The sequence below is a fragment of the Mustela putorius genome, unplaced genomic scaffold (genome assembly GCF_011764305.1).
Source record: "Mustela putorius furo isolate JIRA1106 unplaced genomic scaffold, ASM1176430v1.1 tig00000698_pilon_pilon_pilon, whole genome shotgun sequence".
In the NCBI taxonomy this organism is placed as follows: Eukaryota; Metazoa; Chordata; class Mammalia; order Carnivora; family Mustelidae; genus Mustela; species Mustela putorius.
In genome coordinates, this window is record NW_025421449.1 from 1,115,389 (window position 1) to 1,130,355 (window position 14,967).

The 14,967-nt window shown below is 47.3% G+C and overlaps 1 protein-coding gene across 1 annotated transcript in view; it reads left to right on the plus strand.

Moving 5' to 3' along the window:
* Window positions 1-9,489: 9,489 nt before the first annotated feature.
* Window positions 9,490-14,967, plus strand: part of HK1 (hexokinase 1) — a 78,404-nt gene continuing 72,926 nt past the window's right edge. The window contains exons 1-2 of the mRNA XM_013044273.2: window positions 9,490-9,617; window positions 12,503-12,550. Coding sequence (XP_012899727.1) covers window positions 9,591-9,617; window positions 12,503-12,550 — 75 coding nt within the window. The 5' untranslated portion in view covers window positions 9,490-9,590. The remainder of the gene's footprint in view (window positions 9,618-12,502; window positions 12,551-14,967) is intronic.

The window sequence follows — 14,967 nt, forward strand, 5'->3', positions numbered from 1 at the left end:
ATCCCAGGGTCCTGGGATCGAGCCCCGCATTGGGCTCTCTGCTCGGCAGGGAACCTGCTTCCCCCCTCTCTGCCTACTTCTCTGCTTGCTTGTGATCTCTGTCAAATAAATAAATAAATAAATAAATAAATAAAATCTTTTAAAAAAAGAACCGTAGGAAAGAGGTAAAGTGGCTGGGGGTGGGGGTGCATGTAAGAGTGGTGGGTCATCCCCAGAATTATGGAAGAGAGTGGAAGAACAGGGGCTTTTGTCCCCCAAGGAAGTCCTCATGAATGGAAAAGGAAGGAAGGAGGTGGCATTCTCCAGGATTTTGGCTCAGATCCACCCCAGCTCTGGCTGGCACCAACCAGACATTTGTCGTCTCTAATTTTTCCATCAGCCAGAGTATTTCTTCTCTGTCCATACTGTAAAACCTGAGTTGGTTTTGCTTGCTCTAAGCCTCAGCTACTACATCCATAAAAGAGAGTTAAAGCCCCCAGGTGGGAGAGATCTGAGTTCAAACCCCAGTTCTGCTACATTTCATGTACATTACCATTGCATTTCCATGAGCACCTGACTTCGCTTCTATAAGCTTCCATTTCCTTAGGCACAAGGAAGTGGCTTCTGCTTCCTGGCATTTGGGGGAAACTTCTAGAATCAATGCACAGTTTCTGGTGACTGTCATGAGGGTTCAGTGCCTGTGGGCCACCATTCATCACCGTCCCCACCTCTTCAACATCACCATGATTCCTGCCCCTCACCCAGGGTTTCTATGAGGTTTCTATGAGTAGGATAAAGAACTTCATAACCATAAAGCACCTCTGAATGTCTAGGACACCAAGTGTCCCAGCCCCTACCCACAAGGCCTGTGCCCTTCTTTCCATAGGACGCCAGTGCACACTGTCCCCTCACCAGTCCTCTGGTGACTCTTGATGTTATGACAAATGCACCTTTTGTCTCTCTCTGTTCTCAGGACTTTCAACTAACCAACTAAAGAACTGTACCCAGAGCATTGTTCCCGAGGAAGAAAAGAGCTAAACACCCACCCACAACTGCTTTGTGCCAAGAATCTACAGTTGGGTTGCAAGTCAGCACATGTTGTCCTTTTGGAAAAATGAGAGTGAGACCAAGTAAAGAGGCAGCAGAGGGGTCTCAAGACATCCCAAGGCAAGTGGCCAAACCGTGGGGGTCTCCCTCCTCCCTGGGCTAGACTCCCCTGCCCCGGGGCCTTTTGTAGTACTAGCTTCCTGTCCTTCTCTGTAAATAAATACTCGAGTCTCATGATCTCAAAGTGTAGCTGCTAGGGTTTAAACCCACTTGTTTTACTTATTTTATTGATGAGGCCCAGGGAGGGACAAACACTTTCCCAAGCTTACACAGTGATTTGTAACTAGACCAGAACATTCTGCGGCTAGGTCTTTTGATTCGAAGTATTGGGGCTAATGCTATCTACAGTGTGATTTTTTTTTTTTTTTTAAAGCAAACGCTGTGTTCATCACAGCTTGATACACTGTAAAAGGCATCCCTTTCCTGAGTACTCACTTGCTCTTCTCAACTAACCTCTGCATCTGAATGGATGCTGGGCGCCGTGGCGGGAGAGCGTGTCGTACAGGTGGGGTGCGTGGAAGCTGGATCCTGCCCAATGACAAAGCTTGGCTCTGCTCCTCTCCTGCTGTCTGAGGCCAGGAAGTCCCTTCCTCTTATTGAGCCTCAGTTTCTTCATCTGTAAAATAGGATAATGTGACTTAGGAGGGGTTCTTGCCCTTTAATGCCTTGAATCATTTGTAGCAGTGCCTGATAGATACCAAACACTCAAAAACGCTAGTTAGAATGACCTGTGAGTGAGTTGCTGAAGAGAAAGATGGAAAGTCCATCGATGAGGGGGGTTCAGGGTGTCTGAGAACAAGGGTAAGTGATAAAAAGAAAACAAAGCTGGAAACGAGCAAGAAATCTGGCCATCAAGAGACACAAATGAGTTACGGACTTTTCTGTTACTAAAATGCTGGCATATCCAGATCCCTAAATTTAGGTAAATGATTCAAGAAATGAAGCATCTACTTTGAAAACGTGTTATGATGCTGCCTGTGCCGGCTGTTGTGGGAAAGGCAACACTCGGTTTACACAGATGCTTTAGAATCTGAGGAGGGAGTTCTGGAGAGATAAGTGCAAGTCCCAGGGAGGAGAGTGAAGGGCTCCAAGGGTAATGGAGGGATAGGGGAATGCCAACCTCCAGCACGAAGCAGGCTGTGTATGCAGAATGGAACTGTGGAGTAGGAAGCCACGGAAGCAGGCTGTGGAAGCAGGATGGAACTGTGGAATAGGAAGCCACGGAAGCAGATGATAACATCATCTCTGTCTTTCGACAGACCCCTGGGAACTCAAGAAATTAATGCAGATAGGGAAGGTGTAGCATTTATTCTTGGCAAGGTTGCTTTGGTGATGCAGCAGTGTGTGAACCAGCTTTGGGAAGTTACCCGGGTATCAGAATGGAAGGCAAGAGTGCATGTGGGATCTGCTGATACGCCGCTTTGAGTGCTGGTGGGCAGCGTAGTTCCCACGGGCTCTCCTTGCCCAGGGCCTGGGGCTGGGGAGCACACAGTCCCTTGCACCCCAGCATTCAGGAGGCTGAGGTGTGAGGATGGGTGGGTGATGTGGCCCAGACTCTGGAGGAGAGGCTGGAGTGGGGAGAAAGAGGGCTTTGGAATCTGTGAGATCTGCACCCTGCTCATCTCCTCTGGGTCCTGCTGGGTGATTTAGAGAAACCCAAAGCCCTTTTCTGCATGTCAACATTTTCAGCCCTACAGAGGGTCTTGCTACCCGCTTGTAATGAGTGACAGGATCACATGAGAGGATGTGTAAGAAGCATGAGGCGGTTAGTGCTCCCTGAATGTAACTCGTTCTCCTTGCAGCATTATTAATGGTTATTAATGGTTATTGGGCAACAAGGTTTCTTCCAGCTTCCATTCAGGCCATGCTGACGGTTCCCTTGAGGGAGTCACAGAGCTGTATGTGACCCTCACCACAGCCTCACCACAGCCAAGAGGCTGACAGGAGAGCAGTTGCCATCTGGTGGCACACAGAGGCTTGGCAAAGTTTAGCGCTGTCCCTGAGACCACTGGGCAGCAGGTGGTGGACCCCGGGCCAGAGCCGGCTCCTGGCTCCAGTTCAGGGCAGCTCCGCTGGAGCCTACTCCTGAGAGGTGGAGACCAGCTCCGTGGGGCTCAGTTACCGGCTACTACATACAAAGCACTCCATAAAAAAACTCGAGTGACCTCCAAGATCAAGCTCAAGATGCCGTTTCAGCTGTTTGGGCTGTGCTCAGCTGGGTGTTCCAAACAAAGAAGCCCTCCGCTTATGTGTGTCCTGCTCGAGCCTCACTGAACCATTCTGATTACCCCAAATGAGGAATGGCTTATGATCTAACTCACTTCTACTTGGGGATAAAAGAGGACTCCAGTGACCTCCATTTTGACCTCAGTCTGTACTTGCTAATCGATTAAGTTCTTCCTAGCTTATCTCTTAACTCAGGCAAAAGACTGAGTGGGCAGAGCATCCTGTGATGGGAGCCAAAACTACCCCTTCAAGCAATAGGGGCTGCTCTGAGCCAGCAAGACCTGGCAGGACTGGCCCTAAGATGGTGATTGACCTAACCTTCACTGCCCACCTGCTTGTACCCACTGACCTTGGTCCCACGTTTTCCTTATATAAACCTGCATGTATTCAGCCTGTTGGGGACTGTCTTTGAGACATTAGTCTACTGTCTTCTGGGTGACGGTCTCGCTGAAATAAATTCCTTTCTTTTTTCGCCAGCACCTGGTCTCTGCCTTGGGATTTTGTCTGTGGCAAGTGGCCAAACCTGGTCTGTTTGGAACCCCGCGGAGCAGGTGCTTTCAGACACTGCACCCCAGTTATAGAGATAGTGTCAGATCCCACAGGTTAGTGTCAGTCCCACAGGCCTTCTCCCTCCCCCCCTTTCTGATGCCAATCCCAAGTCCAAGTTGTTACCTGTGCTTCTGACCCATTGGCTGTAGAGTCTCAGTCCCCCCTCCCCCAGTTCGCTTAATTTGCTAGAGCAACTCAGAGTTCAGGAAAGCAGTTTACTTGCTGGATTACTCCATAATCATAAAAGAATGTAACTGAGGAACAGCCAAATGGAAAAAGCACATAAAGAAAGGGATGTGGGAAAGGGTGCACAGCCGGGTGGTCACCCGCCCCTGCCTCCTCGTATTCCCCAACCTGGAAACTCTCTGAACCTTGTCCTTTTACATTTTTATGGAGGTTCCAGTACTTAGGCTTGAGTGATTAAATCACTGCCCATCGGTGACTGATGTATCCTCCAGCCCCTGCCCCTGCCTTAAAGAAAGTTGCCATCCTTTAAATTACAAGGTTGGTTTCCCAGGCAACCAGCCCCACGCTCATTAGCACAAACTCAGGGTCATTGAAAGGGGCTTGTTTTGAGTAACTAGACATGCCTACCATCTTTATCACCAGAGCTATTTCAGGAACTAGAGCTATTTGAAGACAAAAGACCAACTACTTAAAGATAAGATTCTCTCATTGCTCTAAAACTTAGGAAATTACAAAGATTTTAGGAGCAGTGTGCCACGAATGGGGACAAAGACCAAATCTATATTTCTTATTATAAATCAACAATATCACAGTGGTTTGGCAGAGCTGAGCAGGGGGTGGCTGGTTTGGGTTGGGCTTACTCCCGCATCTTAGTCTCCTGGCTGGCTGGGGGATGGCTGAGCTAAGATACTCCACTGGGGCTAGGATGGTTGTTTCTACCTCGTGTGGCCTCTTGTCATCCAGTTGGCTCACTGGGGCTTCTTTCCATGACAGCAGTAGCAGGGTTCCCAAGAGCGACAAGAGAGGGTAAGCTTGTACGTAAGTACTCAAGAGAGTAATCTGTCAAATCTTTTCTTGTGATGCATTGTCCAGTTGGCCAAAGCAAGTCACTGGCCAAGGTCAGGTCTTTGTGGTTGAGAACTACCCAGGGGCCCGGATAGAGAGAGGCAGGCCAATGGCTGCAACAAGCTACCTTATGTACAGTGAGCAGGGGAAGAAGGTAAGCACTGAGGCTCTAATCTTCATCCAACCTAGGATTCTGTGCCATGGCCAAAGGCTGGTTTCTTACCCTGAAAAGTCTTGGATTCCCAAATATATGTAATTCAGAATAAACTACCCCACTCTTCCCCCGCATCACATGCACTGTCATTATGCTCTTCTAAGCTCTGCAAGGCAGGGACCATGTCTATCTTTTCCGTCTTCTCGTCTGGCACTGAGATTGGCATGCCATTGGTGCTCAATAAATACTTGTGTGGAATGGACATTTGTATAATTTTGCCTTTCAGAATCACAGAGAGGTTTTTTCTCCTGTTTCATAATGGGCCTGTATCTGGCAGTCTGATAGCCCACCTGGGCTTCTTGGAGTTAGAATAATTTCTTGCCTACTATGAGTAAGTGAATGTTGATAAAACAAAATACCAAAAATAATAATAATCATTTATTTAGCACATTTAGCCATTGATTCAATACTTACCGTATGCCAGGCTCTCTGCACAACTTAATCCGTAACCCCATCAGGAGTGTTCTAGACCTTCAGATCTAAACGTTCAGATTTCATAGACAGCCACCCACCAGACTTGGCTCTGGGCTGCCTGTAGGGCTCTAAGACAGCCACCAGAGCAGGACAATGCCTACCGTCTCTTTTCTGAGGGCGTCTGTGCAGCAGTCCATGGGGGGAGAAGCTCTCACTGGGTAGATGCAGGATTCCTCCTGGCTGGAAAAGCCTCCTGCCCAGCAGGAGCCAAATTCTCCTCTAACAACTCCATAGGGACAATTTCCAGGGTCTCTGTAGGGGACAAAACAAGAGTCATCTCACTCAGAGAAACTTAGAGCTGTGGCATCCCATCTCGTATTCATAATGTTTCCAACCCAGGAGCAATCTAACAACAAGGGGTCAGCTTTATCATCAGAAATGTTACCTAGTAACAGGGGCACCCAGGTGGCTCAGTTGGTGGAGCAACTGACTCTTGATTTCGACTCAGGTCATGATCTCAGGGTCATGGGATCAAGCCCCACATGGGGCTGCACGCCCGGTGTGGAGTCTGATTGAGGATTCTCTCTTCCTCTCCTCTGTCCCCACCAACAGCCCAAATAAATAAATAAATAAATAAATAAACACATCATAAGAGAAAAAGAAATTTCACTCCTCACATATTTGGCCCAGCCATGCAGGTGTGAGTCCAAACTGGCCTGAGCTCTGTCAGGGTGTTTATTACTGTGTGAGAGGTGGTTTCAGTTTCTCCCGGGGATGATCTGCCTGCAGGGTCTTTTGCCTGAATTAAAAGATAAGCTGGAGAGAGGAGCTTTAAGGAAAAATGTGGGACAAATTTGGTGAGTATAAGCCCATGAGCAGTGAAGGTCAGGTCTTGGGGTTACCAGGTAGGGGCGCCTGGGTGACTCAGTGGGTTAAGCCTCTGCCTTCCGCTCAGGTCATGGTCTCAGGGTCTTGGGATCCAGCCCCACATCTGGCTCTCTGCTCTGCAGGGAGCCTGCTTCCCCCTCTCTCTCTGCCTGCCTCTCTGCCTACATGTGATCTCTGTCTCTGTCAAATAAATAAATAAAATCTTAAAAAACAAAAGCAAAACAAAACACATTACCGGGTAGCTGGGGGAATGGAACCAGAGGGTTAACCTAACACCCAGTTCTAATGCAAAAGGGGAAAAGGTTATTACTTCTCACCTCCTACCTCCCTCATTTTACAACAAGGAAAATTAGGCTCAGAGAAGTTTTAGTAAGTGGCAGAGCGAGGATTAGAACCCAGGTCCCAGGCTGTGTTCCTGTTTTGACTGTTAGCCTGACATAAGCATAATCAGGAGAAGATCTTTTTATAAAAACAAAGTTAAATGATAAATTACAAAGAAAAATGCATATTGTCTTTAGATCACTTTCTGCTTTGGCCTGTGTTAGCTGTTGGGTTTTAATTAGCACAGGTCGATGGACCTGCTCCTGTCAGTGTGTCAGGGTCTGTACAGGAAACTCAGAGGAGCCGGAGACAAAACCCAGAAGGTTCCACACTCTCAGCCAGGGCTCTCCAAACCTGTTGGTCATGTTACTCTATCAGTAAAATATTTCTGCAGATGCATTCCCCAATACATGTATCTTAATTTTTTTTCGGATTTATACATTTATAATCCTGCATAGTGAAATGTCCAAAATAGGCAAATCCATAGAGAAAGAAAGTAGATAAGCTATTGCTGGGGCCTGGGGGAAGGAGAGACTGGGAAGTGACTGCTGAGGAGGACACGGGTTCCTTTTTGGGGTAATAGAAATGTTCTGGGATTAGATAGTGGTGATAATTGCACAACCTTATGAATATACGACGAAACGTGTTATATGTATTCTAAAAGGCGAATATTTTGGTATAGGAATTATATCTCAATTTAAGAAAATTATGTACATTTAATAATGTACTAAAATAATGTGTATGTTACAAAGAATAGCCTAAAAAAGTTAGAGGGTGAAATTTTAAAAGTCATAAATAAAAGTTCTGATATCATCTTGTATCACCCCAACAAATTGTCTTTTGCTCTCCCTATGGACTGAATTCTTTAAACCAATCCCCTGGATAGTCTATGTCTCAATTATAAGCCATTTATGACCCTCTTTGCTTTCACCACTGTTGTGAATTTCAGTAACGTTGCCAATCAATCAACAATAATTATAGTTAATAGATACATATCGAGTATTTGCGAGATACAAAGCAGGATTCTAAGTGCTCTATTTACATACACAGACCTCTTGTTCCCATGTGGCTCTATTATTACTGTTAGTGTTCCCATTTTATAGTTGAGCAAACTGAGGTTCAGGTAGATTAAGTAATGTTTGTAGAGTCAAAGCTACTACATGCCTGCGTAAAGCTTCAAACCAAGCAGCTTGACCTCAACACTGTGTTTCACTCTTGCCATGTGCCAAGCCCTGGGGCACACTCAAAGTCCCTGCATCCTGGAAGTTTATCCTCTTATGGGGGCAGGGGGTGAATATTAGACAAGTACTGATATTTTCAAGTTCCCTGAAGAATATGTCACAGCATAGTTCTGTGTATTTTCTCCCCTAGAAGTGCTTGGGATGAAGGAATGAAATATGAGCTTTAAATCACATTTTGTTAATGTAAACAAATAACAAGGACACCCCCCAAATTCTGTTTATGCCCCTGAGCTGGGCCAGGGAGGGATCGGGATGTCAAGGGAGCTAGGAATCCCAAAAAGACCAGCTCTGGCAGAATTCCCCAGCCCTGAGCCACTGGGGTTTGGGGGCTGGAGGCCCAGTATTACATCACTGTTTAGAAGCCTGGGCTCTTGGCTGACTCTCTCCAAACTGAAAAGGCCTTAAATAGTAGGGAAGGTTTTGGATTCGCTGCAGCACACTAATTGGCAGGCAAATCACATAATACTTCTAAACCACTCAGGATATGGTAGAGACTTAATAAAATTGCTATGGATTTCAGGGGTGCCTGGGTGGCTCAGTTGTTGAGCATCTTGAGCATCGGCTCAGGTCATGATCCTAGGGTCTTAGGATCGAGCCCCACATCATTGGAGTCCCTGCCCAGCAGGAAGCCTGTTTCTTCCTCTCCTACTCCCCCTGCTTTTGTTCCCTCTCTCACTTTCTCTCTCTGTCAAATAAATAAATAAAATCTTTTTTTAAAAGATTGCTATGAATTTTGACTTAGGATATCTGATGCTTATTGAATTATTATTATATCATTCTTGAGTTAGCCTTTCTGAATATGAACTGTAAGATCTCTACCCAGTGTAACAAATTAAAAAAAAAATGACAAGATCTTTATTAACAGACACAAAAAAAAGTAGATTTTAAAAAAGTAGAAGATCATGGTTCCATTTTTGTGTTGTTACGGGTGTGTGGTTATCTGGAGAAAAAGAGAAGAGAGGTTACAGACCAAAATATTAAGAGAACTTATTTCTGTAAGGAGTGAGGGTGATTTTGATTTTTTAATTTTTAATTTTAATTTTTACACTACTTGCCTGTATGTTCTGACTTTTTTGTGTGTGTGATGAGTGTGCTTTGCTTTTGTGATTAGAGGAGTGATTTTTACCCAGGGTTGTGCCCGACCCTGTTTAAATTAAGAGGAAAGCGTGACACTTTGGTGAAGATCAGACTTAAAATTTGGGCTTTTTGAAGTTGTCTTGGCTAATGTCCATTTCTATTGGATTTCTTCCCTAAAGTAAGCCCCCTTTTTTGGACTTCTTTGTAAGCAGAGGAGGCTGTTGGTGATGGGGACCAGGTTCCAGGGACTGTCTTCTAGAAGAAGACCCTGCCAGAACCCTTATGACACTTTACTTAGGATTACGGGTCCTTCTGGACACAGGGGTCACTTCTCTGCCCCTCGTCCTCAGTATTGGGGTGTTTCGCTTACCAGCTGTTGAGGAGTGGAGTGAGGTTGATGAGCCCCTCACTCTTCCTCCTTTGGGCTTTGCTTTTCTCCAGGCCTCCCCGCCCCAACTGCTGAGAGTGACTGCTGAGAGCAGAAGAGAAGAGAGAACCAGCAGAGAAGAAGGAAGTCGGGCACAGCAGGGGTCCTCCCCACCATGGGGCAGACCTGCCAGAGAGGATGTGTGAGTTGTCCCCTTGCTTTCCTCTAAGGTCATGGGATCACACACACCAGGCCTGCCCAGTGCACTCTCCCACTGGGTGTTCCTCTCGGTCCATTTTCTAGGAGGGAAACCCAGACCCAGAGCACAGCAGAGTTGTGTCATGGGGTAGGGTAGGAGACACTCACATCCGGCCTCTAGCTCTCTCTGTGCAGTTTAATCTTTCTTTATTTCTTTCTTTTTTTTTTTTTTAAGATTTTATTATTTATTTGACAGAGAGAGAGAAAGAGACCACAAGCACGCAGAGGGAGAGAGAGAAGAGAGAAGCAGGCTCCTTGCTGAGCAAGAAGCCTGATGTGGGACTTGATCCCAGGACCCTGGGATCATGACCTGAGCAGAAGGCAGCCACTTAACCGACTGAGCCACCCAGGCATCCCTCTCTGTGCAGTTTAATTTTTACTGGGTCATATCTGACCTATTGGTCCTGAGCGAGGGGCACCCAAAGGGTCATAAACGTCACCTTTGGTTAATCACTTCTTAGGTTGTTATACTGCAAAGTCATGAATGGGTGTTGAAAACAGGAGTGTGACCTTTTCTAAGAGAAGCCTTCCTCGGCCAGATTGTATATGGCCATGTAAAAGCAGAAACCCACTCCAGCCCCCAACAGAGAGCTTTACTCCCCACCGCCACAACCCCGGGTATGGAAAGAAGTCGGGGAAAGTGTTTATGGGACAAATGACGTTCTTCTGAGTAGCTGGTTCATTTTCAGTCAGTCTGTGCAGTGGACGGTCCCTCTGGGGCAAGGGCTACGAGGCCCCCCTCTTCCAGTTTGGGAAATGGAGGCACAATGGGGTGTTAGCCCAGTGACACACACAGGGCTGGGACTGAAGCAGTGCCCTGGGGACAGGGTTCTCTCAGAGCAAGCCTGTCGGTCACTGCTGTGGCCTGGCCTGCCTGCTTTGTGAAGACTTCCCTGGTCAGTCTGTGGGCGGGAAATTTGTTCCCAGACCGCTTGTGGGAGTGGGGAGGAGGGAACACAAGCTCTGGGAGTGGCTTTCGCCTCTGTGTGAGGAGGGCTGGCACCTTTCCCCAGTCCTGGCTTGAAAACACCCCCTTTGTCATCTCTGAGGAGACTGCCTTCTAGGCCAGATACACCCCCTGAGAGAACTGAGTTCGACCCCACTCTCACACCTACGTGGAGGCTCGGGTTCCCGTCTCAGTCTCTTCTCGGGACTCCGAGGCACCTGCCTGGGCTACAGTGAGCCGGAGCCCACTTGACGCGTACATCTGAAAGCCCCTTGGGTCACAGGCCCCCAGGGCCTCTTCCTTCTCCTTTACTCCATGCTCAGGGCGAAAATAGTTTTGCCTCTTCTAGGAAAGGGGGAACACCTCCAAACCAGGAGGTCTGCTTGGGATGTCTTTGCCACCTCTCACGGTCCCCACCACCCCTTCTGTGCCCCTACCCAGCCTCGTGAGCCTCAGGCAGAATGCCACTGAGAGCTTCCAGCAGGCCAGGCCAGCTTTGGAGAGGTGGCACAAAGCAGCCAGTGTCCCCGGCGCCACGTGGCAGTCAGCAGGCTCTGGCGCTGGCCCTTGGACTTAGTTCCCCATCGGCCTCTGGGTCTCTGGCTGGTCCTCTGGGGTCCTGGGGGGGTCTGGACACAGGAAGCCAGGCTCCAGGATCTCAGACACAAGCAGAAAACCCAGGAGTTGGAAATGGGTTTGTCTTCTCACGGGGCCCCAGGGTGAGTTCTGATTATTGCCCTTGGATCTCCGCGAGCTGGTGATCTTCACTGTAGCTGCTGTCATTCAAGGAGCAACTGCCCTGCGCCCGGCCCTTCACGGTCTTCTTGTATTTTCACAAAGTTCCAACAAAGTAGGTATCATTCTCCTCTTACAGATGGGAAAACTGAGGCGTAGAGAGCTTAAGGTACTTGTCTAATTTTACATGGTTCATCAGTGACAAATCTAGGACATAAACTTAGGTCCCTATGACCCCGAGCCTGTGTGCTCTTTCTACCTCCAGGACAAACCCAGGGCTGGGGATGAGGATTGGGACGCCACCAGTAACTGCCTGGGGACATTGGTACTTTGAGTGGTTCCGAGCTTAGAATGGTTGTGCTCTGGATATTGACTTCCCTCTGTTGATCTAAGGAAGGGCCCCAAATTATATGGTCCGTTCCGTTTCTTTGTCCTTGGCACCTTGGCTGTTCCAAGCTCAGGCAGTATTTTGCATCGTTTCCTTACTCTTAATTCTCTGAAAGGCTTATAGACTCCTGTCAGACTTCATGAGAGTGCCTTTTAGCAGCAAGTTTGCTCTCATGGGGGATCGGTGTAAAATCCGTGAGGTGTGGAAAGTCCTAAGAGGGATACAGAGGGCAGGACGCTCATTCATCAAGGATACTGACTCACCCAGCTGGTTGCTGCTTGATGGCCGTGTTCCCTCCATGTTCCTGTGGGAAGTATCGCGTCCTACAATCATGGGGACATGGTGTGGCCAGGGGCTTAGCAGGGACAGACCCCTGTGTTCCCCCAGCCCTGCTACATGCCCCTCTGCTTTCATTATGGATGGGCACGTCTGTCTGCTCTTGTGGAACGTGGGCTCCCTGTGGGCAGAGCCACTCTTGTCTGTCATAGTTGAACCCTGCTTCCCAGCACCGTACCTGTGCAATTGTAAGCACCTAATCCATGCTGATGTGATTAAACTCACGAATAGGACATTTCTGAGCTCTGCTGTATTCCATCCAGAGGATGGTTAATCCAGTCAGGATGTTGTTAGCGATTTCGAGCTTATTTGTAGTTACCGTTGCTTCTGAGCCTGATTGATTAGGTATGAGTGGCAACATGTTGTGAATACAAGTTGCTAAGATGCCTTTGTCACGCCTCATTTTGTCCTGTTTTTCTTTAAGAGTGACGCATCTGAAAGGCCCATCAAACCCCCGCTTTCTGAAGCTAAGGTAAGACACCTAAATGTTCTCTCCATATCCTTCTGTAACATTTTCTAGACAAGAGGGATAGTGTGTGGCAATTCCCTCTGGGGATTCTTTGCTTTCAGGGAGCCAGGCAGCCCTACGGTGGATTCCCAGGGGAGGAAGAAGAACATTTACTTCTCAACTGCTCCTCCCTGGGCCCAGCCCACCACACAGGGCAGATCTTTTATTGGGGGGGGGGCGGGGGGAGCGGCTTTGTTACGAGGCTTGAGGCTCATCTCTTAATTCTTTCTTGGGAGCAAAATGCCAAGAGTCTGAGCTAAATGCAGGACCTTCCTGCCTTGGAGCTGTATGGCTTCCTGACTGTGGGAGAGGCTCTGGGAGAGGGAATGGAAGGTCTCTTCCCTCCTGTCTTTTCCAGTGTGTGGAATCCAGCATGCCAGGAACTTGGTACCCACCCCCTCTGTGCTGGAACATGGGCCAAAAAAGTTTCAGATCTTCCCTATTGGCATAGCCCATGTGGTTCTAAATCAGAATTTTCTGTTCTATCTGTGATGGCCCTCACCTTCCCTCTCATTCCCCAAGTGGGTGCTTTCCTGTGCTTATCACATTGCAGTCGAGTGAATCTGAGATGGGTTACTTCATGGGAAGGGGGTGAGGTGGAGGCTTTAGAGAACCAGCTTGCTGGGAGAAAAGTACAGTAACTTTTGATTTCTGCTACATCTGCCTCCCTTATCTAGTCCCAGGTGAGCTCCAAGTATGGGTCCTGATTCGTAGCCACCTCTGTTCTGCTTCTTATTCCACTGGTCAAACAGCCCTATTCTTGTTCTTTCTAAAATGAACTAGAGACTACAGCATTTGAGGATTTATGGCTGAGAAGTAAAGCTCAACCTGCAAAAAGGGAAAAAGTTACAACATAGAGTAACATGTGCTTTAAGTGCCAGGCGAGGGGGAGGGATCCATCCTGTCTTGGGAAGAGAAGGGAGGTTGGACAGAGGAGGTGAGATTGGCAGAAGGTCTTGAGGCAGATGAAGGAATCTGCAGGCCAGGAAGGACATTCAGGGCAGAGACAGCAGTTAGGGCAAACACGGAGTCTGTGAAGGATCTGAAGAAGTCGGGAGGCTACCTAGTGTGTTGACGGTGGGGAAGTGGGACGGGAGGCTGATGAATTTGGGTTGGGCTGGCACTGGATTTTAAGTCCAGTTAAGGAACTCTATGGAGGGGTCCCAAAAGATCTTTAGGTTGAAGAGTCATGTGATTAACTTGTGTTCTGTCTGACAGCAGCAAGGAGCGTGAGCCTTGAGCCTCCAGGGAACCAGCCAGGAGGTAGTGGGGATGAGTGTAGAAAGCTCCCCAGAGGCCGTGTGTATGCAAGATGATACTCCTTGGAATGGGAAGAAAGTTTTACAAGTTCCATTGCTAACAGTTTTTTAAAGCTCGGTTGACAGTGGTAACCTTGCTTGGTGAGCCTTGCAGTTGGGGTTACTTGTTTTATTTTGTGCTCAGGGTCTCTCTTCATGAGAAGGGGCACATCATGGTCCCTTCCTTTGTTTCCAGGGCCATTTTTAGCATATCATGAGGCATTACCGTCTTCTGACTTCCTGGTTGAAGTAGTTTTACACATCATATTCTCTGTCTTTAACTCAGTTGACCCTCACAAAATAAGCAAGTGGCTTAGGAAGATTTCTGCATAGAAACTATGGATTAAAGCTAATGAACAATGGAGCAACTTGTTGGTTCTGTTGGAAGAGAGAGTGACTTTTGATCTTGAGGTCTTGGGTTGGACTCCCATGTTGGGTGTAGAGATTACTAAAAAATAAGAAGCTAAAAAAAAAAAAACAAAAAAAAACACAAAACCACTAATGAACAAAGAGAAAATGAGAGCACTGACTTGTTTCCTATCCCTGGTACCAGCTACTCATCAGCCACATCTTGGAGTTAAACGAAATAAAAGATCTGATCACATATAATAAGTTGAGAAAAAAACAGGAAAGCCTTTTTGAATTCTGGCTTTATTCATATATCACTAATGATAAGGTAATCCTTTTGTATATAGAGGGCCTTGAGATCATTAGTGAATGATCCCATTAGGCCACCACATTTAAAAACAGTTTATCTCATCTATATGCCTTTTTTTAATTGAAGTATAATTTACTAACAGTCAAAAGCATACATCCTAAGGGTCAGGTCAAGAAATTTGAACACATGTCTATACCTATAGAACCCAGTTCAAGTTATAAAATATTTCCGGGCACCAGGGTGGCTCAGTGAGTTAAGCCTCTCCTTCAGTTCAGGTCATAATCTCAGGGTCCTGGGATCGAGCCCCGCATCAGGTTCCCTGCTCACTGGGGAGCCTTCTTCCCTTCCTCTCTCTCTGCCTGCCTCTCTGACTACTTGTGATCTCTGTCAAATAAACAAATAAAATCTCTTTTAAAAAAAGATAT